The sequence below is a fragment of the Narcine bancroftii genome, chromosome 4 (genome assembly GCF_036971445.1).
Source record: "Narcine bancroftii isolate sNarBan1 chromosome 4, sNarBan1.hap1, whole genome shotgun sequence".
In the NCBI taxonomy this organism is placed as follows: Eukaryota; Metazoa; Chordata; class Chondrichthyes; order Torpediniformes; family Narcinidae; genus Narcine; species Narcine bancroftii.
Genome location: NC_091472.1, coordinates 85,157,121 through 85,182,757, shown reverse-complemented (window position 1 = coordinate 85,182,757; position 25,637 = coordinate 85,157,121). Strand labels below are relative to the sequence as shown.

The 25,637-nt window shown below is 40.0% G+C and overlaps 1 protein-coding gene across 9 annotated transcripts in view; it reads right to left on the bottom strand.

Moving 5' to 3' along the window:
- tasp1 (taspase, threonine aspartase, 1) overlaps positions 1–25,637 on the bottom strand; it is a 150,165-nt gene that overhangs the window by 22,447 nt on the left and 102,081 nt on the right. For 6 of the 9 annotated variants that reach the window (XM_069931831.1, XM_069931836.1, XM_069931839.1 and 3 more), the window contains 2 exons: positions 5,783–5,893; positions 3,939–4,012 (listed from right to left, as the gene is read on the bottom strand). In XM_069931831.1, the coding sequence (XP_069787932.1) occupies positions 3,939–4,012; positions 5,783–5,893 (185 nt within the window). Of the gene's footprint in view, positions 1–1,894; positions 2,390–3,938; positions 4,013–4,848; positions 4,923–5,782; positions 5,894–25,637 lie in introns of those variants that run through there. The other 3 variants (XM_069931840.1, XM_069931832.1, XM_069931838.1) reach the window with 3 other exon arrangements.

The window sequence follows — 25,637 nt, the reverse complement described above, 5'->3', positions numbered from 1 at the left end:
TTTGCAGCTGACTGCTATCTCTCTGCAGATTTGCTCCTTTAATTCTCATTGACTATTGGGCAGTCTTTTATACAACCCCATGAATGTGGACATACCTTTGCTGTTCCTCAGCTCCACCCATATAGCCTCAGTAGACAAGCCCTCTGATCTGTCCTGTCTGAGCACAGCTGTGTATTTTATCTGATGAGCAATGCCACTACTCCCCCTTTCATTCCCCCATCCCGCTCTATCCCACCTGAAACAACGGAAGTCTGGAACACTGGATAGCCAGGGACTGACTAAGGATCGTCAACATGGCTTTATGACCATAATGTCATAATTCCACTTCCCAATCCACATTCTAAGCTCGTCTGCCATTCTTACAATACTTCTTGCATTGAAATATATGCAAATGAGAACATTTTCACCACATACAACCTTTTGACTTCTGATGTTACATGCAATTTTTACATAATTTTTTACCTCCTCTAGTCCCCTATCTGCTCTGGTTCCTATTCCCCTGCAAATCTAGTTTAAATCCCCAGCAACTCTAGTAAACATTCCTGCATGGACAATAGACACCCCCTCCCATTGAGATGCATTGGAACTTGTCCCACCTTTCCTGGCAGGTAGCCTAATGATCCAGAAACCTGAAGCCCTCCCTCCTACACCATATTTTTAACCACATGTTAAGCTGCACTATCCTCCTATTTCTAACTCACTTGCACGTGGTGCAGGTAGAAGTCATGAGATTACAACCTTAAAGGCGATATTTCTCGGGAATTTGCTTCATTCATCATTTCACATTGCTGAAAATTACAAGACTCTGCTCAAACATTCACTTAAAATTTAGAAATTGACTGATATATTTAGTGTGCAAATTAGTTTATTGTATAAATGGGCATCAAAGAATTATTTTTGATTTGATAGTAATTCCTCTAAAACAAAATGGCAAAAATTGGAAGCATATATCAAGACCGTAATCTTCACCTGTGAAGAAGAGGTCAGAAGCTTTTGCTTTGTTCTAGCAACAGTCTATTACTTTCTGACAATGGCAATAATTATTTCCTTGCACCACAAAACAACCTTTTTCATCGCCACTGATCAACACAACAGATGTCAGCCAAAAATACAGCCATAAAATGGTGTAAAGCAATGGCAGGGTAAGCATTAAAATACATTTCTTACACTAATTTGGCGATGAATCATAACTGAGACCTTGAGTGATTGGGAAATAATACACCATTTATAAGTATAAAATAAATTTCAATAACAGAGGAAAACAATCTCTGTTTTAAACTATCACATTCTTATAGCAGTTATTCTGCATAACAGAAATATAACAGATTGATTTCAAACCTTTTTATTGTTGCCACTCTTGATCTGCAAGTTAGATTTTAGAAATAAACATTCAGCTTTTCTCCATCCTCTCCGACAAAACACAATCATTCAGTTATTCAAAGCTTTGATATTTCTGATTTACTGCAAGTTGTTATGTATTAGAATTCAAGTAAATTGCACTCGAGTCAAAAACAATTACTTTCCATGATAATTTTATAATCTTTCAGAAATTCAACAAAAAAATGCTGTTTCCATTTAGTAGAAAACATGAGAATAAATAGAATCTCACTTTCAATAATTTGTGAGGTTGTGATAAGGAAGAATTGATACTGATTATTGTCTGATCCTGTTAACCATTACTACCACCTGAAGAGTTACAGCTAGTCCTGAGCAGTCCAGTTTGTATTGTGGATGGTTCCAAAATAGAAAACACTCAAAATCAATACAGATCAGATCAATCGAATATCATATACTTTAAAAGTCAATCAATCCACAAATTAGTTTCTGCCAATTCAGCAACCAGAAACTAAAATTGTTTTGCATATTCTATATTCCCAATTTGGACGTTTCTTATCTAAAAATGTTCTGTTTTCGAAAAGAAGACAACTATCCCAGATCTAGTAAACAGAAATTCTGTGTGTTTCTTTTGCATAAATTAGAGAACCAATCTTTGGATAGTTGCAGAAATGGATACAAATCGAACTATCTTTAAAAATACAATTTCAAATCTTAAGCTTATCACTCACTGCTTTCCTTCCTATTGTGTTTCTGGAGGGGATTCTGAGAGACAGGATCTACATCCACATGGAAAGGCAAGGACTGATTATGGATAGTAAGCACAACTTATTGTGTGGGAAATCATGTCTTATGGAATTGAGTTTTGAAGAAACGACCAACAAGGTTGAGTAGGGTAAGGTGGTAGAGTTTATCTCCATGGACTTCAGCAAAGCCTTTGTTCAAGTCCCCTATCTGCAAGGCCAGATTGCACGGGATCCAGGGTGAGCTGGCAAACTGGATACAGGAAAATTTGTCTTGGATGAAGTATAGTCTTCATAATTTGATACAAATGCTGCAAAAAAAATTATCTAGTGCTAGAACATATTTCAGGTGGCTATGATTCAAGAAAATGTAACTTTAAAAAATTCAGTTAGAGATGTTTATGATACATAATTGTAGAACTCAAATAGTGGAGGACTTTCTTTTCTGAAACAAGATTTCTTTAAGATTATGACCTTTGAAAATACTAAATATATGAAAAGAAATACAAGATTAACAAAATGCAATATTAAATTCATAAGAGCAGCAAAAACCTTCTGTAATTGTTTTCCTCTTTATTCCCATGCCATGTAATAACCAAATGAAACAAGCAGCAATCTTCACTGTGCAAATACAATTAGATGAAAAGCATGAAAGTTAACCTTTTCCTCAAATTTTAAACTCAGGGTAGATGTAAAAGTAGATAAAAAAGGACATTCAAAATCAGTCTGAAAGGGCAGAACTGATCAGAGTTCAGCAGTAGAGCTAAGAAAGATAGCTTCTGAAATATGCTGTTATTGAAGGGGAGACAAGCTTTCCAGATTTAGTTAATATAAGTTCTGTGCAGTTCCACCTTTGGGGTCAGTTAGAGAAACCAAACTTCAAAGTAATTAAAAGATTTGATTAGGCTCTACTTTTGCCCAGGTCAATTGCATTCAAATTAAGAGGCTAAAAATAAAAAAAATCCTCAAAAAACAATAGGGTTACTTGAGTACAGTAGTTATTTAACCTAATTCAAAATGGCAAATACTAACATGTCAATCTTGCAGAGATAATCTTTTGATCAAACTTATCACTACCTACCCACCCCCATCCTGAGTGTTTGCAGTTACTTGCTGAAAAACCTTTGTGGCTAAAGACTCAAAATGGGGGTGGTGAAGAAGGATTAGTCTCATAAAGGAAGGTCAAAAGCTCAATTTAAAATTGAAGTGAGAAGAGCAGCTGCATCTGTCAGGACTTCAACAATACCAGCTGCAGAATTCGTAGCCAATATGGAAACAATGTACACCAGATGTCAAAGAATGGAAGAGAAGCTGCTCAATGAATGGTCAACTTACCATGCCTTTTATGTCCCAGTGTCACATCTGTACCGAGCCACATTTCACACACAGAATAAAATCAAGTTCTAATGTAAATCAAGTCTTTGGCTATTGGAACATTACTGCATATTTAAAGATTGCACAAAATGCCTCTAATTTGTTGCTTTGAAATATGCAGCATAAATGTTGAAAGAGCTTATAACTTGAAAAACTCAAAGAAGCACCATTATCAGAGATTTTGACTTAAAAATTTTATGATTTGGTAATAAAAAAATCTTAGGGGCATGTACTACACTTCAAAGCAATTAAAAATATAGATTTCTGTGAAATCCCATCTGATTTTTATGTCAGCCAACATGCATGATCTATATTAATTGGAAAAGACATTCTATTCACAGCTGTGTGCCATCTCTGAAAATATTTTGGAGGCATCTGTAAAATGCATTAACACAAAAAAGTCTCTCTAAAATTAAAAGTATGGGAAACCAAATACATACAAGTAAGGTACCTATTTTAAAACTACTTACACAGATGTAGATTTACCTTAGCTTTTCCATCCTGAGTTGACATATACCCAACGCACATACTCTCAGTGGTGTGACTCCATAAAAACTCAACTGTATAAGAAAAAAATTAAAACATAATACAGCAAAATAATTAAAATTAGAAATCAGTTTTTCAGGTCACATGAAATGCCAAACAAAAATATAGTTAATTTTTCACAAGGTAACAATAGTTTCAGGTTTAATTGGTATGCTATCACAATACTAGTCCATTTCATTTTTAAAACCTAAAATGTATGCCAAACATGAATCAAACTAAAACTCTTCAGCTTGCACTTGATGTCTTATCTAGAAGCCTTTTAGATGCTCTTCTTTCCACTTCCACCATCATCACTTCTGGCAGCTCATTCCAGGCACCTACCACTCTCTGTGTGAAATATTTGTCCCACATGTCACCGTCAAAACTTCTGCCCTCTAGTATGTGATGCTTTCACCCTGAGGAAAAAATTCCACCCAATCAATGCCTCTCACAATTTTATAAATATCCATCATATCTCCCCTTTGCCTCCTACGATCCAGAAAAACCAACCTACGTTTGTCCAATCATTTCCAAAACTTGTACCCTCTCACCCAGGCAACATTCTGCAAAACCTCTTCTGTACCTTTTCCAAAGCCTCTAAATCCTTTTTGTAATGGAGCGACCAGAGTTGCACACAGTATTCCAAGTGTTGCCAGACCAATTTTTATATCCCTGGGACATGGTTTCCCTATCTTTATATTCAATGCTCTGCCCAATGAAGTCTATTACTTTCCTTATACCTTTTTTACAACCCTATTTTATATGTGCCTTATACCTTTTTTACAACCCTATTTTCTTCAAATACAAATCTAAATTTAATTCTGTTTAATGAAGCAAATATATATATATATATTTTTAGAATAACCCTAACCTTGATAGAGTGTACACTATAAGCCACCAATCACCAGAGTGAGAGGATCAAATATGTAGAAAGAATGCTGAGGTCTGTAAAAAAAAACAAAGCTGTTATTGTGGGTGATTTCAACTTCCCCAGCATTGACTGGGAATGCCATACTTGCAGTCTTTGTCTAATCACAATGGTGATTGGATGGGGTGAACTTTGTTCAGTAAGTCCAGGAGAACTTTCTCCAGCAATAAGGGTCAATATTAGACCTTGTACTGGGGAACAAAGCTGGTCAAGTAACTGAGGTATTGGTAGGGGAACACTTCGGTATCAATGACCACAATTCTATTAGCTCTGAGATAGTTGTGGGAAAAGGATAACACTGACCCTCAAGCAAGGCCAATTTCAACAAAATTCAGCAGGACTTGGCAATGGTTGACGGATTTAAATGGTAGAGAGTAAAAGCACAACCATCAAATGAAGGCATTTAGGAGTTAACAGGTCCCACACTGACCTGCCTGTCCTCTCCACTGACAGAGTGAGGATGAATATGTTTGCAGTAACATAAAAGGCAGAAATGCCAAGGTAAAGGAACCCTGGTTTGCAAGAGACTCAGTATCTGGATATCCTATGATCCAACATTCCACTACACCTTACCATGTGAACCCTTGTCAAAGGCCTTGTCAAAATTTGTGCAGACAATAACTTCTGTCCTTCCCTCTAATCTTTTCAGTCACTTGATCCAAATTCAAATCAGACGTAACTTTGTACAAGATCATACATAAAAAATGTCTAATATATCTCTAGTCGTCTTAATGCAGATATTAGGTAAAAAGCTTCAGTGGAAGGTAGCAGAATACTTTGATTGGTAGACAAATAGGCTATTTTCTTGATCATGATATTCAGAATCAGCTATCTGGAACGACTCAGCATAGCAATCACATTGGAAACTACTGTTTACCTAGAAGGGCTTCTCTATTCAGTGACGACTCAGATTCTAATGAACAGCTGCAACAACGAAGAACTATGACTCCACCAAGTACAGAGTCCTCGCTGGCTAAGAATGGTGAACCTGTAAAAGAAACAAAAAAAAGTGAATGCAGTTGAACCACTGTCACTTAAAACAACTCCAATTTTAAATGCTAAATACAATCTGCTGGAGGAACTTAATGGGTCGAGCAGCATCAATGGAACAAATGGTTTGAAGCAAAACTCTTTATCAAGAGTGAGGATATGCAGTACAGAAGTCAGAGCAAAGAGGATAGGGTGGCAGGGTGGCACAAGGGCCTCATGGCATTGGTGAGCCAGGCAGAGATGAAACGGGAGGCAAGAAAAAACAAAGGGGTCAGGTGGATGGAGATTGATCAAACAGGGTGGGAATGGGTGATTAGACAAAGACTGCAAGTATGGCAATCTGATATGGAGAGAAGATGGGAAAGGTGGCACAAAGAGAGACTAGATGGAACCAAAGGGAAAGGGGGATGTGGTAAAAGAAGAGTATCAAAGAATCTTGTAGGAAGACGAGAGTGGAAAGGGATTAAAAAGGGAAGTGAAAGGGAACAGCAGAAAGGGAACAGAAGCAGAGAAAAGGGACTCGTTAGCTGAAATTAGAACATTCTATTTCATACCATTGGGATCCAGACTGCCCAGGTGGAATATGTGTTGCTCCTCAAATTTATGATGTGCCTCACTCTGTTAGTGAAGGGGGCCCAGGACAAACAAGTCACATCATGACAGATACCATCTAGGGCCTCAAACTGCCCTTCCACCTGAGGCAAATAGTTACGTGCATGTCCCCTGCATTTGGTGCTTCCAACAAAGCCTCCTCCACACTGGTGATGGACTTTGGGGACCATTTTTCAGAGTATCTATGCTCTGTACACAATTGCCATTTTTAGCTCCCAGTTGCATGCCAATTCAACTCCCATTCCCATTCCCACACTGAATCTGTTTGTCCTCTCCAATGACAGAGTGAGACTCAACGTACACTAGAAAAACACCACCTCATATTATGCCTGTGCAATCAACAGACCAATGGTATGATTAGAGAATTTTTTAATTTTATGTAATCAGCCACCTCTTTCTTCTTCTGAATCACTTCTTCTTTCTCCTTTTTTTTAATCCCTTTTCTCATTCATCCATTCTCACCCCCCTCTCTTTGGTTCCAACCTTCTCCACTCACATCACCCAAATGAATTTCTCCGCTCTCCTTCCTCTCCCTTCAGATCTATGTGGTCTCTCTTTATATCACTATTTTCATCCCTCATCAGATCCAGCCCTGGCATCCTTTGTCTTTCTAATCACCCACTCCACCTGACAAAGTAGGAACAAAATGTAGACAGGGGCCCGAACAAAATTTGATCATTTTGTTCGGACGCCTGCCTACATTTTGATCGTACCTTGATAAAGGGCTCAGGCCTGAAATGTTGGTTATGTCTCTTTATCTGTGCTATATAAAGTACACTGTTCAACCTGCTGAGTTTCTCCAGCAGTGTTTTTATTTTATGTAAATTTACTTTACAGATTTGATGCAAGAAAGCCGATTTTTTTCTTCCAAAAATATTTCTAGTATATCTAGATTTTTTTTGAAATTTTATTTATTAGTATCTTCATACATTTCAAATTAACTTGGTATAACATTACATAATAGATACTAAAAAATTTTCAATTTTCACCCCCTCACCTCCCACCATCCCTAACCCCTACAGATAGAAATAAAAGATAGAAAAAAAAGAAAGAATACATTCATTGTAATAATTATAGCCACATTAATAATACCATTATATATTTCTTGATGAAAGTACCATATTTTCAGGTGGGGATTGGATTAGAAGGTCTGGTTTAGTCTAGATTCATAAATCTCATATAAGGCTCCCATATTTGACAAAATTTATCATAATCATCTCTCATAGTATAAGTAATTTTTTTCTAATGGGAGACAATATTTCATTTCATTACACCGTTCTTCTAATTTAACATTATTTTCCAATTTCCACGTTTTAGCGATACACTTTCTTGCCATTGCTGTGCTAGACTCAAAAATCTCTTTTTATATTTATCTAATTCCAACTTAATGTCTTCATCATATATACTGCACAACAAAAAATTTATTGGATCTAATTTAACCCTCACTTTTAATATCTTCTCTAAGATAATACATATTTCTTTCCAAAAATCTTTTATCTTTTTACACAATCATACTGAATGCAAAAAATTACCAATCTCTTTTTAAACATCTAAAACATTGAGGAGAGAAATTTAAACTAAATTTATTCAACTTATAGGTTATATTTTATTTGTCACATTTTTTTGTAATAAAACACCACCATACATACATAAAAAGGGCCAACAAAATGTATAACATTATTTCAATATCTGACTAATAATTACTTACCAACTTCCCACAGATTATAGTCACAACACGGATTCACTGTATTACTGGACCGTGATGTCACTCATTTTGAAATCAGACACCTTTAAATAATGATTCTAAAAAAAATGAAGCTCAAAAATGAAATGTAGCTGTTTATTAACCATATTTGAAAGATTCTAATTATGAGCAAAAATTCATTTTTTTGCTTTCATTGCTTAATTAAGTTAATGTGTGAAAACATTTTTGTCATAAACTGAGTGAATGTCTTCAAATTACTAGCTAAAAATGGATTATGGAGATTGACACTGTGAATGAGCTGAATTAATAACCGTTATTAACCTCGGGTGCTTCAGCGCACTTGTCACTTCAACTCTGCATAAGTGGAAGAGATGAATCATCGGACACAGTAACTATGCCTGGTCATTTTTCTTTAAACCTACACCACTAACCGACTAAATGCTTTATACCCCTGAAAACAATGTCTCTTGACACTCACCTTTTTTCATTTTATTTTCCCTCCTTTTATCCAGTGGTGCAATTTTTTTTGAAAATTTTATTTTTCCGTTTGAAAACACAACCATTTTTAACATACTTACACATTCTTTTAGTACAATTCGCTTGAGATTCAAATACAATACCAATTTACTTGTAATTTCCCTCCCCCAAACATCATTAAGAAAACAAAACAACTAAGGAGACAGAAAATAGTAAAGGAAAGAAAAATTCAGCTTACCACCAGTCTTTCTAATCTCCCACTCTTTGAGGTGCTTCACTGCTGTTGTCTTTACATGCTTTATCAGATTTTTAGATCTGTGAGTTGTTATTATAACTAGGCACCAAAGTACTCAAGATAAGGATACCATATTTTGGCAGAAGTGTCATATTTATTTCTTAAATTATATATTATCTTCTCCATCATCTTCCGTCACACAGTTGTACATCTCCGTGGACTATCGAGTGATGAGCAAGGGGGAGTCAGACTTCCAAGTAATCACAAATTTTTTTTTGCTACTGACAGGGTAAAATCTACAAATTTAATTTGGAATTCTGTTAATTTTCTGCCCACATCCACCAGGTTTCCTAATAAATACAACTCCAGGTCCAGCGGGAAGTCTGCTCCCACAATCCTAGTTAATATTTTAGGTAATTTACACCAAAAGCATCTCACCTTCATACAGGTCCATGTGGAATGTATAAAAGTACCAATTTATAACCCACATCTGAAGCACATTTCCAATATCCTTGGTTTTGCTTTATGCAATTTTTGTGGTGTGAGGTATAACTGGTGTAAGAAATTGTATTGTACCAATCTAAGTCTGTCGTTGATCACCGATGTCATGCTCTCCCTCCATAAATTTGACCAACACTCTTCATTGATTGCTTTGCCCAAGTCTGACTCCCACCTCTCTCTCAATCTTTGCAGGCTTGGGTTTGGGCTCTCATTTTGAACCTCAAAGTATATTCTCGATATAAATTTGGGAGCACGTTCCAGTTGAATTAATTTTTCCACCTCATTCCCTTCAGGTGGGGTAATTATAGGGTCCCATTTTACCCTCAGGAAGGATCTTAACTGGAGAAATAGTGAAAGGTCCATGAGGCAAATAGTATTCTTCACTTGTGTGAAGGACATAAGCTATTTTCATAGCAATCCCCAATATTTTGGACCCCCTTTCGATGCCAAATATCCAGAATTTTGTTACCTAAATACATAGGCATCAGCTCATTATGTATCAAGGGTGCTTTTGGCGATATTACAATACCTACCAATACAATCATTAATTTCCTTCCAGATTCTTATAAGATGTTTTAGGATGGGGTTATATGTCTTTTATTTATTCAGTTGCTTTTTGTTTTGTAAATGAAATCTTTCACCACCTTCTCCCCATACTATGTAGTCCCATATAAACCCATTTGGGTGGATCATCTTCTTCGAATAAAGACGCAAGGAACCTCAACTGGGCTGCCAAGTAATATTTCTTAAAAATTGGCAATCGTAGCTCCCCCCAATCTATAATCCCACATCAAATTTTGCATGGAGATCCCGCAGACTCTACCATTCCAAAGAAAAGTTCTTATGCTTCCATTCAATATTTAAAAAAATGTCCTTGGCAAGTAAATAGGAATGGACTGAAAAAGATACTGTAGTTGACCACACCTTAATTTTGACACAATTTACCCTGCTCATCAAAGAGATGGGCAGGTTTTTCCATCTTTTAAATTGTCTTCAATTTTTCCAAGGATAGGCGTAAAGTTAAGTTTATATACCTTTACCAAATCTCTATCCATCGTTATTCCTAAGTATTTAATACTACCTGGCTACCACTTAAAACAATTCCCCTATTTATATCTCTCATAATCAAGATTAGTTAAGGGCATAATCTCACTTTTCCCAAAATTTACTTTATAACCAAAGATTGTACTTATTTTTCCAGGGTGGCATGTAATTTGGGCAAAGATTCAGGTGGTTCCGTCAAATACAATTGCATATCTTCTGCAAATAAGTTTATTTTATGCTCAACCTGGTCCACCTTGAATTCCTTTATATTTGGATCTTTTCTAATATATTCCACTAATAATTCAATAGCCAATACAAACAACCCTGGAGACCGTGGGCAACGATGTCTGCTAGATCTACTTAAGGGGAATGTCAATGAAATTTGGCCATTTTGTAATGATCCTTGCTTTGGTTTAGAATATATGTTTTCACCCAATTAATATATATTTGTCCCCGTGCAAATTTTTCCATTATTTTAAATAAATATGTCCATTCCATACTATCAAAGACCTTCCCTACATCCAAAGATATTGTCACATTAGGGTCTTCTCGAGACTGTGCCAAATATATTGTAATTTCAATAATCTTTCCAGGTTGTCAGCAGAATTTCTCTTCTTTACAAAGCCTACTTGGTCCAGACTTATTAATTTTGGTAAATACTGGCCGATCTCTCAGCCAATGCCTTGGCTATTAGCTTGTAATCTGTATTTAATAGTGAGGTGGGTCTGTGAGATACAGGTTTTAATGGATCTCTATTTTTCTTAGGTAACACCTGAACTATTGCTGTTGAAAAGGTGTCTGGGAGAGTCTTTGTCTCCACCACTTGGTTAACCACATCCACCATGAGTGGCATCCACAAATCTTTAAATTCTTTATAAAACTCTGGCAGTAAACCATCCTCCCCTGGAGACATTGGTGTGTAGCAATCCCAAAGCTTTTTCAATTTCCTCCCTAGTAAACGGGGCATTTAACCTCATCTGATCTTCTTAGCTCAATCTCGGCAGCTCAACTCCATTCAGAAAGTCATCTATTTTTGTTTGGCCCTGTTGTAATTCTGATTTATATAGTTCTATATATAACTGTTTAAAAGTATTGTTAATTACTTTTGGATAATGAGATATCGTATTTGGTCCCCGCCGAACTGTGTTAATCTTTCTCAAGGTTTCCTCTACCTTTAACCGCTGAGACAAAACTTTACACTCTCTCTCTCCCCAATTCATAATATTTTTGCTTTGATCATCTTTGTCCATTTTGTATGTTTGTATTGATGTTTTTTACTTATTAAAGTTTGATACCTGTCCTTTGAGCTGAAGTTTTGATATTCTTTCTCAAATGCCGTAATTTCTTTTTCCAGATTATTGAATTCCACCATGCATTTTTTCTTGACTTTCTTGGTGCATGATATTATTTTCCTCTTCAAATAGGCCTTCAGAGCGTCTTATATCAGGAAACTTATTAGTAGATGGGCAGTCAGTTTCACAAAATGTGCTAATTTCTTCCCTTATAAACGTACAAAAGTCTGCTCTTTTCAACAGCATAGAATTTATGCGGCACCTATACACTGACACCTGTTTTTCAGGCATCATTATCATCAATACTAAAAATGCATGATCCGATAGTAGTCTGGCCAAATATTCTGATTTGACCACTCTGCTTTTCAACTGTGCCGACATTAGAAAGTAATCAATTCTGGTAAAAGAATCATGGGGGTTTTGAGTGAAAGGAATAGGGTATAACCGTCTCCAGGCATCTATTAGATTTAGATCTTATAAGCTAGTGAAGCTTTTGTCGCTTTAGTTTTTGTCACTGTCTGCGTAGATTTACCCAATATGGGGTCTCGACAAAAACTGAAGTCTCCTCCAATTAAAACATTGTTTTGTCCTCCAGCTATTTTAAGAAAGACAGTTTGTATAAATGACTCATCATCTGCATTTTGTGTATAAAGGTTCATAAGTGTCCAAGCCTCTGAATAAATCTGACAGTGTGCTATTATATATCGTTCATTTGGATCCACTGCTACATCTTTCACCACCAGTGGAACATTTTTATTTATTAAAATGGCGACCTCCCTCACTTTGGTAGTATTTGAAGACAATAGTATTTGTCCCACCCAATCTCTCTTCAGTTTGGCATGTTTTTGTTTTGTGAGATGTGTGTCTTGCACAAATGCTGTATCTGTCTGTAATTTCTTGAGGTATGCCAAGAAACTCTTTCTTTTAATATGCGATTCAATCCATTTATATTAATACTGTTGAACTTTAATGTCTTATTCATTGATATCTATATTTATTCTTATCTGCCTCTGGTCGCTCACATATACTTTTCTGCAGCCATAAATATGCCTCATTTCAAATATATTTTTCCTTCGCACTGGCTGTTCTACTGAAACAAAAAGAAAAAAGACAAATCCCCGCTTTATAGATACTAGATTCCCTCCCTTTTTTGGCCCTTTGGCACCATTGCTCCCCTTCATACCAGATACACTGCCACTCTCATTGGAGCTTTTAGCATTCTGTATAGTTCTCATTCACACTCCTCATTGTATATTTACATTATCTACATTGCCTATCCTATTTCCTCTTACTATATTGCGTCATTTAAACTTTAAATCACAATCCATTTGCTACTCATCTTCATATCATAAAGAAAATGCCAAGAAGAGGATATATCATAATTTTTTTCTATCCCTTATGCCCATTGTCACTTCGTCTATTTTTCTTGCTCTTCCATCACCCCTTCAGGCCCTCCTTTTATTTTTGGCGCCGTCTCCACTGCCTCTCGAGGATCTTTTAAATATTTTCTTTCACTCCTCACATATTGATGTGACATCACCTGATTTAATAGAGTATGCAAATTTTTTTGTGCATAGAGTTCTTTTGATGACATCAACTTTTTTCATTTTCCAGTGCTGTGCTCAAGTCAGGGAAAAAGCTGATCCTCTCCCCTTCTTCTATCAGTGGTCCATCATATTCCCTGGCTGCGCGTAATATAATCTCCCCCTCTTGGTATTTGAGCAGTCTTATTAATACTGGGCATGGGCATTGATTTGGCCTTGGTCGGGGGCTGGAGGTTTGGTGGACCCTCTCAATTATAATGGGTTTGTCAACCCCTTTCAACCCCAGAATCCTACCAAATCTCGACCCCTCTGACCCTTCCTTCAATCCCCATAATTCTTACATTCTGTTGCCTACTGTAATTTTCTAATGAGTCCACCCTCTCTGGAAATTTCTCTCTCTCCCTTCCATGCATCTGTGTTGTCCTCATTCTTCCTTCCATGGCCTCCATTTTATCCTCGGCAGCTGCCTTGCAGTGGTTAGAGTGGTGAGTGCAGTCGTCAACTTGCCCACTCCTTCTATTATCTTCTGGACAATCTGTCGAGGGATTCATTCCTGATTGCTAGTGTCTGTATGACGCTTATAACATCATCAATTGTTGGCATCGATCTGCCAGTTTTCAGGCTTGGGCCTCTGCCATCGTGCCAGATTCTTCTCTCATCTTGTCACTCCTGTGTGGCAGCTCTGATGACATTTGTCCTTGCCTGCCGGGGGTGGGGAGGGAGAGGGAGACTCTAGTGATCCTCTCTGCCACTCTAATGGGCCTGTGAATTGATCACTGATCCATTACGCTGCAGCAAACATACCAAACTGATGAATGTGATTTTAATCTACAATATGCAACAATTCTGGGTGGGAAACCTGGTGGTCACAGCATGACGTAAGTTTGTGAATCACCCTAGATTCTTTGAGTCCAAAAGGAGTAGAATTGCAACAGTTAAAAGAGAAATCAATGCTTCATTTCTCCAACTTAGAAGTTGGCAGAAAATGCATACCATGGCATAATGATGGTTATTCTGCCCATCAGGTCCATGGTGACCTTTCAGTAGAGCTATCCAATCAATCCCATTAGTTGCCTGCTGTTACATCCCCATAAGCATTGAAAATGCAAATAAGTAGAAGCATTAGGGTCATCTGTATATTACATTCTGAAGCAGTATTTTACAGCAGGTACTGCAGAAAATAAAAGACTCACATGGAGAGCTAAGCTAATGCTACTAAAATCTAAGGGAAAAGTGGTAGTTTGTACTTGGTGACCTTACAAAGAATGGACAGAAAGAGAAAATAGTAAAATCAGAGACATCTGAATTATGGAGGCATATCTATTTCTTACTCTGTAATCAGCCACAAACGAGCCTGCAGCTGACGTGGACTTTACCCCTCCATAAATCTTCGTCCGCGAAGCCAAGCCAAAGAAGAAATCAACCAACACTGGGTGAAGTAAAGCTTGTATATGCTTCAACAGCAGCCTCTCAAAACACTTCACCACTGTTGATGTGAGTGCCACTGGTTGGCAGTCATCTAGGCAGGTTACCACACTCTTCTTGGGCACAGGTAAGTTTGAGGCCTGGTTAAAAAAGGTGGATTCCTCGCCGTGCCAGAATGAGATGTTGACAATATCCGTGAATATACTGGCTAATTGATCAGCACAGATTTTCAAGTTTTTGCAGCCCATAAAATTGTCTGAAAGGACAAATGTCTTGTTCTTCCCCTTTGCTTGTGACTAAAGCTAACTTTTTGATTCATAATAAATGTTGCTTATTTTCTCATCATCAAAATTGATCCCAAATATTATCAGAACAGAGCACCCAACTTCCAAGAGCAAAAGCAAATGCTGGAAAATAGCATAAAGTAGGATTGAGGAACGGCAAAAAGAAAATATTCATGCACTGTAGTAAATATATTGTCTTTTTCTGGTTTGTGGGGTGCAGAGATGAGGGAAGGGATTGTTTGAAAAGAGGAAAGTTAATACTGTCAAGTTAATACTGTTAATATTGTGAATACTTTGAATAATGAGTGCATGTAAATCAGCTACCTCCCTTCTCTTTTAAGTACTCATGGTGCATTTAATTTTGTTTCAGGATCTTAAGTTGTCTAACGCAAGCCCAATTTTGAACTGGACCAGTAACTACCCTCAAACAATCTCACAATAGCAACCATCCATCGCATCTGAGATAAACAGCTGTCCACTCAAAACACAAAACTAAGCAGCAGAAGAGGATAACAGACACAAATATGTGATTAGTTTCTGATCGTTCCACACCAGTAAAACTAAAATGAATCTCCAAAAAATAAATTAAGTTAGCTTTCATATTTGTTCCAAATTACATTCTTTGAAATTAATGCTGAAGTGGTTTTGTATCCAATACAAGACAAATCGTAAATGCTACAAAAGTCACTTGGTTTGGAATCGTAAAAGTTTATGGCTGAAAAAGGTATAAAGGAAAAAGAAAGCAAACAAATGGATAGGATTAGCAGAGTCAAACAGATTTAGAAGTTTTAAGTTTTATACAATAGTTTTACATCGACAATAACAAATTTGAACCAACTCACTAATAGTATGATTTTTATTATAATTAAAATCAAGGTTGGATTGTTAAAAAAATAGTAAATTAAAAGTCCAATCCTGTTAGCAGCCATTACTTAGCAAAGTAAACATTTTTATGTGCTTCCACTGCTACAATATACTATTGGGAAGCCTATATAGTGTTTAATGAGGTTAATTTAGAAAAAAAAATTGAAAAAACTTTGAAAACAAAGTGTACCTTTAAATAAATTTATGATGAACTTGGATGTGAAGCACATCTTTTTGTCAGATTTAAAAACATTTTCCACCATCCTCACAACCAAATCATAAATGCATTCAATAAAAATATTTACTCTCACTCACCCATTCCCTGTGCCCCTCTCCCTCCCCCCCCCACTGACACTTTCCACCCTACTTGCCCAAATTTAGCGATATCTCTGTTGCATTCTGCTTTTAAGCAACGTAAGCAAAAAACATCTGCCATCAGTTTGTCTGTCACCTGCTGCTTAAAGAGCTCCGAATGACTATGCCAGGCATTCCCAATTTGGCCAGGGGCCCATACATCTCGCAGGGATTCAGATCTAAATTGTAAACAGGATGCTGGCTGTCGAGGGTAAGAGTTACAATCAGTTGCTAACAGGACAAATGTAACTAAACTGTTTTCTCGCCTGCTGGCTACATCCACTGTGCTGCCAAGTATTCTTTCAGGTCAACTAATAGCCTGTTCGTTTACTGGATGGCATCCCTTTACTGGAATACAGTTAAAAGTGGCTGTACACACCTTTGATCCTCCCCCAGCCAATTATAAATCTGACAAGTAAAAATACATCTGCATTCTATAAAATATTCCACTGTCATTCAGATCTTGACCATGAAACCACACAAATGTAGAAAGACAGTTATAATATGTAGGTCCTTTGAAATGTTTATTTGAAAAACAATTAGATTTTAAAAATTGGACAAGAGTTGATTCTACTGCCATTCCATTATTACATTGAAACATATGCTTATAAAATGTTATTTAAAGCTTTATTATCTAGTACTATCGAGTACTAGTACTCGAGATGGCAGAGGTCGACAGCATCGAGTCCACGCTGCTGAAGATCCAGCTGCGCTGGATGGGTCACGTCTCCAGAATGGAGGACCATCGCCTTCCCAAGATCGTGTTATATGGCGAGCTCTCCACTGGCCACCGTGACAGAGGTGCACCAAAGAAAAGGTACAAGGACTGCCTAAAGAAATCTCTTGGTGCCTGCCACATTGACCACCGCCAGTGGGCTGATATCGCCTCAAACCGTGCATCTTGGCGCCTCACAGTTTGGCGGGCAGCAACCTCCTTTGAAGAAGACCGCAGAGCCTACCTCACTGACAAAAGGCAAAGGAGGAAAAACCCAACACCCAACCCCAACCCACCAATTTTCCCCTGCAACCGCTGCAATCGTGTCTGCCTGTCCCGCATCGGACTTGTCAGCCACAAACGAGCCTGCAGCTGACGTGGACTTTTTACCCCCTCCATAAATCTTCGTCCGCGAAGCCAAGCCAAAGAAGATCTAGTACTATACGATTATAAATCCATTTCTAGAGAAAAGCAAATTTATGTACATCCAAGAGAGATCTTGATACTTTTTATGTTTATTCCTCATGCTGAACTGTTACAATCTTTAAGGTGACAGACACAACTTATCTAATTAACAACCAGAAAATACAATAAAGCATTCACCTTGATATATCTAGGGCAGCACAGTTAGTATAGGGGTTAGTGCAACACTATTATAATGCCAAAGACCCGAGTTCAAATCTGGCGCTGTCCACAAGGAGTTTCCACATTCTCCCTGTGACTGCAAAGGTTTCCTCTGGGTGCTCTGGTTTTATCCCACCCTTCAAAATTGTATAGGAATGTAAGTAAATTTGGTATTTGGGCAGCATGAGCTCGTGGGCTGGAAGGACCTTTTACCTTGCTGCATTTCTAAATTAAAAAAAATTAAAATATTGGTCTGCTACCAACATAAAAATGTTTTTTTCACTGTTGCTCATCAATTAAGCTTTAACTATATTTTGCAGAATTTCAACTTTCCAAGTATTTGTGATGCAATATAATTTGCCTTGTGTTTTTTTCACTCTGCTATGATTTTAAGGCCTTGATGAAAGCCACAAATGTTGATGCTGATATTAAAAAGTTACAAAGAGAAGCCCAAATACCTCAAATTAAAAATGGCTGCCAACTCTAAATGCTTGATTGAACTCATGATTTACTTAATCAGGAATCACAAAAACTTTCAGATTTTTGATATCAAATCATGGATATTTGTACAAGAAATCCTCTACTATACTAATAATATGGTTCTGGCCAGGAATTCTGAAGCTGGGGGACAAATTCTCAAGGGTCATACATTTAGGATCAAAATTATACATTTCTTCTCTACGAATCTTTAGAAATCTTGTTTCACAGGTTTATTACACTGGCAGCTCTGCTTACATTCACTCCTCACTGCTGACATCGGGAGTGATGTCACGGCAGCACGGATCTCCCGACTGTGTGGCGTTCCTGTTATTGCTCACTGTTTCCCGCCCTGTGGGTGGTCACCTTGGATGAAGGTCATTGGCCCCCACGAGGTCTATTCTGTTGCAGCGTTCGTCAGCCATTTTGTTTATTTGGTTGTGTCCTGGTTAGTGGGCTGCCACACACCCCCCCCCCCCCCCCACACAGAACCAGTGATCAGAGTGCAGTTTTCTGCTTTTGGTGGCCTACCTCTGCAATAAGGGGGCTGTGGAGAGACCAGTTGGCCAATGTCTAGGTGTGCTGTTTTAGGGCAATCGATCCTGAAAGTCTTTTCCTTTTTGCCAATATCCAGCACACGTCAACCTGTTGGGCCTATTTTCTTTATATGGTCCCTCATACGGCCATTGCAGAGGTGTTCAGTGTGCCCCCCTCAGCATGAAAATATAATAAGTCTTTGGGGATGTAGGTTTTGGCCTGGCCATGCATCTGAGGCTGCAGAGATGCTAGAATGCTCAGTTTTTCTCCTCAGCTTAGTCAATGAGGTTGTGGGGTCCTTCGGGTCCTTGGCGCCGGCCAAGAACTCCCCCAGTATTACCAATGGTATACTATATGCTCTGATAGAGGTACAGAGTTCACTTTGGGGCTCTGGAAGGCGCTGGCTAAGTTCCTGGGAACCCAGCTTCATCATACCATGGCTTACCACCCTCAGGCCAATGGGTTGGTGGAGCAGTCGCACAGTCACCTAAAGGCGGCCTTGATGACTCGACTCAAGAGGCCGAACTGGACAGACGAGTTACCTTAAGTCCTCCTGGGGATCCACTCTGTGACAAAAGAGGCCATATACTCCGGGATGCCAAACCCCAACCCCCAGGTGTTAATCAGTGCTCTGGCGCAGGTCTTGGTGGTTGTATCAGCCAGCAGAACCACCTCCGGCCATCTTGTGGAGCGGTCAATCATGGTGAGAAAATATCTCACTCCACGAGAGACCAGCAGCAGCCCTGAAATGTCAACATGGTCGTGGCTGAACCGATCTCGTGCTGGCTCGAAAGTCTTGGAGTGGTGGGGGGTGTCTTTTTTTTTCAATTTTTTTATTTTTCACACCATAAATCACATTAACCATGATACACACTTTTTCCTTTTCACACATATACAGTGCCATTTTCTCCCCTCCCCCCCTCCCTCCTCCCATCCCACCCTCCCTACCTCCCCTGGTGGGGGGTGTCTTGATGTGTGTCTGCACTTTGGACATCTGGCAGAGCATGCAGGTCTTGGCCTACTGGATGACCTGTTTCCAGAGGCTGTGCTCAACGAACCGACGAGCCACCACTTTAACAGAAGTCTTAATGGCTGAGTGCACCAGGTTGTTCACCGTGTCAAAGACCTGCCGCCCCCACGCTGCTGGCACGATGGGGTGGGATTTGACGGTGGAGACGTCGCAGAGGAGTGTCTAGTTGCCACGACTGATGGCGACATCCTCCAGCCCGAGGCCGGAAACTGCTGTTCTGTGTGCCTGGATCTCTGGGTCCTCTTGCCGTGCCTTGACTAGGGCAGAATAGTCTATTCGCTGGACAGACTTGATTGCTGGGCGGGACAGTGCATCAGCCACCACGCTAGTCTTACTCATGATTTAATGGATGTCCATGGTGAATTCAGACACGTATGCCTGGCCGAATATGTGGAAAGCAAAGATCAACAATTTATGGACGGTGAAAACCTTGAATTGCCTGCCTTCCAAAAAATACCCGGAAGTGCCTGACTGCCAGGTACAACGTCAATAGCTCCTGGTCAATGGCGCTGTATTTGAGTTTGTGTGGCCGGAGATGCCTGCTAAAGGCCAGGGGCTGCCATTGCCCTATAATGAATTGTTCCAGTACATCCCCTACCACTGTGCTGGAGGCTTCTACTGTGAGGGAGGTTGGCGCCTCTGGCCTGGGTCAAATTCTCAAGGGTCATACATTTAGGACCAAAATTATACATTTCTTCTCTACGAATCTTTAGAAATCTTGTTTCACAGGTTTATTACACTGGCAGCTCTGCTTACATTCACTCCTCACTGCTGACATCGGGAGTGATGTCACGGCAGCACTGATCTCCCGACTGTGTGGTGTTCCTGCTATTGCTCAGTGTTTCCCGCCCTGTGGGTGGTCACCTTGGACGAGTGACTTTTGTCTTCTGGAATGCCTCCGAGGCCTGCGTCCCAAGTAATATCCTTACCCTTCTCTGCCATGAGCAAGAAAATGGGGTGCATGATGCTAGCTGCTGGCTGTATGAATTGGTGATAAAAGTTAAGCAAATCAGCGAATTCTTGCTTGGCAAAACACTGAATGGCCTCTACCTTTTCAGGCAGGGGTTTCATTCTGTGCCTGTTGATCCGATGCCCCAGGAAGTCAATAACTTCCAACTGGCACTTAGCGGGGTTTATAGTTAGCTCAAATTCCTGCAGCTGCGTGCACAGTTGCCTCAGGTGGGCCGCATGCTCTGTGTTATTGCAGCAGGCAATGAGATAATGTCCAAATAGATGAATGCAAATGGGAGATCCCAACCCACCACATCCATCAGCTTCTGGGCTGCATTCTTAAGTCCAAAGGGCATTCTCACAAATTCAAAGAGTCTGAGAGGTAACGATGGCGGTTTTAGGGATGTTATTGCGTTGGACTTGGATCTGATGATAGTCCATTTTGACATCGACTTTTGAAAACACCCGTGCCTCTTGTAAGTTAGCGATATAGTCTTGGATGTGGGGCACAGGGTACCTGTCAGGTGTAGTGGCCCCGTTGAGGTGGCCTCCACTCTCCTGCTGCATTCGGAACCATGTGCAGGGGGGAGCCCCAGGGGCTGTCGGAACACTCCACTATCCCTAGCTCTTCCACTTTTTTTAAAAACTCCCCCTTGGCAAGGGTCAGCTTCTCGGTGGGAAGGTGATGCACCCTGGTGTGGAGTGGGGGCCACTCGGTGAGGATATGGTGCCCTACTCCATGCTTCAGTTCAGCAGCAGAAAACTGTGGCACCACAATCAAAAGGAACTACACTAGGATCAGAGTGAATGCAGTCAGTTGGCGTAACGAAGTTGAGGTTGGGGGCTGGTAACTTGGCTTTCCCTAAGCGTGTGGTTTGAAAAGTCCTGGCATGCACCAATCGTCGCCCTTTAAGGTCCACCAGCAGGCAGTGGACTGGCAGGAAGTCTTTCCCCAGGAGCGGTTGCGCCACTGCCACAATTGAGATTGTCCACATGAACCGGTTGCTGCTCAAGTGGAGGGAGATGCTGTGGGTGCCAAATGTTCGTATGCTGGTGCTTTTCACTGCCCTTAGTGCCTGGTTTTCAGTTCTGGGTGTCATAGGCCGGGTGAGGATACTTATTTTGGTGTCAGTGTCCACAAGGAAGTGTCTTCATGACAGAGGGTCCCACACATGCAAGAGGCTGCCACATTGGCCAACCGCCACAGCCATCAATGACAATTGGCCATGACATTTCCCTGAAACACACAGGATGGGTGGCATCGATGGGCCCCCACACCCCATTGTTGATGATAATAGCAATACTGTTGGGTTGGGGGATCCACTTGCATCTCTGTTGGCTGTGGCCTTGCTGCCGTCTGTGTCAGGGCCTAGCGACCTGTTCCACTGAGGCAGCGTTTTCTTTCTTCGCTCTCCAGAGCAAGTCCGCCTGGGCTTGGACTTTTTGGGATGCTGAAGTCATCTCCGACAAGTAGCTGCTCCAGGAAAAGCTGCTCGAAGAGCAGGCAAGGCCTGTGTCCTTCAGCAAGAGCAAGCATTTTGCTCATTAGGGAGGATGGGGCCCTGTCCCCCAAACTGTCCATATGCGACATTGGGTGGCGTGCTCGTGCCGTGAGAGCCCGAAGGTGTGAGTTAATAGCTCCTTAAGGGCAACTTATTTGCCTTGCTCCGGAGGCTGCCATAGGAAATTGACAACCCTTGCTGCCATCTCCTGGTCGAGCGAGTTCACCGCGTAGTAGTAAAGTCTGTCGTCCCAATGGTGTTGATCTGTCGAAGTTGGAACTGGGATTCAGCCTGTTCGAACCACACGTGTGGCTGTGACACCCAGAATGTTGGCAGCTTCAACGAAACTGCGTGAAGAGCTGCTTGTTCTCTCATCTTTGAGTCCAACTGCTGGATGGACCTGTTGGGGTCACCAATGCAGTGTGTGCACTATCGTGAAGTGTGAAAAGAATACACAAACACGAGTTATTGCACTAGCTGCTCTGCTTATATTCACTCCTCACTGCTGATGTCGGGAGTGACGTCACGGCAGCGCCATTATCCAACTGGGCGGCATTCCCACCATTGCTCGCCATTTCCTGCCATCCACATGGTCACCTGGAACGAAGGTTGTTGGCCTCCGTGGCCGCTGCATTCATTGGCCATTTTGTGTACCGGGTCGTGTCCCAGTTAGCAGGCCACTACACTCCTCACTTTATTTTGCATTTTGTTATTCTAAAGTTGAATTTGATGTGCAGAAGGATCTGGGGATTCAGGTCCATCCCTCATTGAAAGTGGCCATGCTAGTAGATGGAGTGGTAATGAGGCACTTAGTTTCACTGGGCAGGGCATTGAGTATAAAAGTAAATAAGTCATTTTGGAATGATATAAAACTTTGGTTTGGCCACACAGAATACTTGGTGCAATTCTAGTCACCACATTACAGGAAAGATGTGGAGGCTTTAAATTGGTATACAGAGGTTTACCAGAATGCTCCCTGGTTTCGAGGACATGAGCACTGTGGACAAGCTTGGATGATACTCTCTGTAGACCTGATTAAAGTTTCTAAAATCATAAGAAGCATTTAAAGGGTGGAAAGTTAGAACCCTTTCTGCAGGGTAAAAATATCATACAATAGGACAAAGAGGAATCGAGTTTGCTCCACCTTTATATTCATGGGTAATATCCCAACCCCAATATCCTGTCTTCTCCCCAAAACCTATCAACCACTGCTTTAAATATACTCAGTGACTTGGCCTCCATCGCTGTATGTGGCCACAAATTTCACTGAATCATCATCCACTGGCAAAAGAAATTCCTCCTCATCTACGTTCAAAAGGATGTAATTTTATTCATCTATTTTGTCTCTGGTCCTAGACTCTCCCATGACTGGAAACATCTTCTCATGTTCACTCTATCCACCCCTTTCAATATTCAAAAGATTTTAATGAGATTCCACCACATCCTTCTAAACTCCAAAGAGTTCAGGCCCAGAGTTTCTCTTATAATAACCCTCTTATCCCCGGGATCATTCTTGGACATTTTCTTTGGACTCTCTCCAATGCCAGCACATCCCTAGATATGGGGTCCAAAATGGCTTATAATACTCCAAATGTAGTCTGACCAACATCATATAAAGCTTAAGCATCACACCCTTGTTTTTTTATTCGTGTCCTCTCAAAATGAACATTACATTTGCCTTCCTTACTACTGACTAAACCAGCAAGTTAACCTTTGGGTAATTCTGCATTAGAATTCCCAAGTTTCTTTGGACATTTGCTTTCTGAATTCTCTCCCCACTCATAAAATAGTCTATTTTAAAAAATTCCTTTTAAAAAAGTGCATGATCGTACACTTACTACGCCACTTTTTTAATGCATTCTCACAAGCTGTCTGTCCTTCTGCATACTCTTGCTTCCTGAACACTACCTGTCTCTCCATCCTTCTTTGTGTCATCTGTAAACTTGATCACAAAGTCATCAATTTTGTCATACACATCATTTTTATATGCCGTGAAAAGTAGCAGTTGGAGACATGTGGGGGAACACCACTAGTCACCAGCAGCCAGCCAGAATAAGATCCCTTTATTCCCACTCTTTGCCTTCTGACAGTCACCCAATCTTCTACCAGTCTCGCACCTTTCCTGCAATACCATGGCACCTTGTCATGAAATCCAAGTAAATGATTTCCACTGACTCTCCCTTGTCTATCCTGCTTGTGACACCCTCGAAGAATTCCAACAGATTTGTCAGGCAAGATCTCCCTGAAAGAAAATATTTTGGCCTATTTTATCATGCGTTTTCAAGTACCCTGAAACTTCATCTTTAATAATGGACTCCAGAATCTGGAATTCAGTGCCAACCACTGAAGTCAGGCTAATCAGTTCATAATTTCCTTTTACCTCTCTTCCCTTCTTAAAGAGCTGACTGACATTTTGCAATTTTCAAGTTCTCTGAAACCATTCCTGACTCTAGTGATTCTTGTATTTTTCCAATACATTGCGTTACAATTTTATAAAAGATTGGTTAGGCTGCACCGAGAATACGGTGTGCAGCTCTGATCTACTGGAAGGGTGTAATTGCACTGGAATGTGGAGAGATGACATTCACCAGAATGCTGCCCAGTTGAAGCATTTCAGTCATAAGCAGTGATGGAAAAAGCCGTTTTTTTTCCCTGGAGCAGAGGTAGCTGAAGGGAGACCTGTTAAATGTACATAATTAGGAGGGAGAGAGATAGGAATCTCTTTTCCTGTGGTGGGGATATTCAAGACAAGAGGATATCAGTTCACAAGACCAAGGAGGTCTTGGGGAATCTGACTTTTTTTTAAATGCAGCGTGATTGGAACTCAGGATGGATGGACTTCTTAAACAGATTATGAAGCCAGGAACTTTAAAGTGCATTAATGGGATTATTATAGATGGGTCTAATAGTCAGCATAAATGTGAGTGGTTGAAGGGCATGTTTCTATGTGGTATGACTCTATGACCTATTGAAGTATGAATATGTCAAGTAAGACTGCACTGGAGAGCATCCATTGCTAACTGACATACTGTGACATTAGGTGTAAATATTACAGAAGCTTGGAATGCACATTGATGCCTGGCTGTACCCCCATTATAAGATTAATACACATTCAAGATTACTATATGACTCAAGGAACCATATTAATTTGACACCAATCCTAATTAGACCAAAGCGTGAATAAAGATGTGAGTTTTAAGAAACACCTAAAATATGGAAATCAAAGTATAGGTCGTCATCAACTTATGACTGTGTTCTGTTCTTGAAATGGAAATTCACTGTACCCGTTTCATTGTTTGTCAAATACGACATGGCGGCCACCAAGGCCAGCTCTCGCGAGAGTTTGGCCACCCCTGCCACAGGTGCTATTTTCCATATTTTCCATCCCACAATCATAATTTTTATATTCACATATATATTTTTAAAATGTATTTCTAAAACATTCATACAGTATTTTTTTACAGTCGTATGTACAGATGGTCGTAAGTCGGGGACTACCTGTAGTCACGAATGTTTCAGGAAGCAAGTCCATAAAAGTAGGCCTTGGAACTGATGCTTTAAAAGTGAAT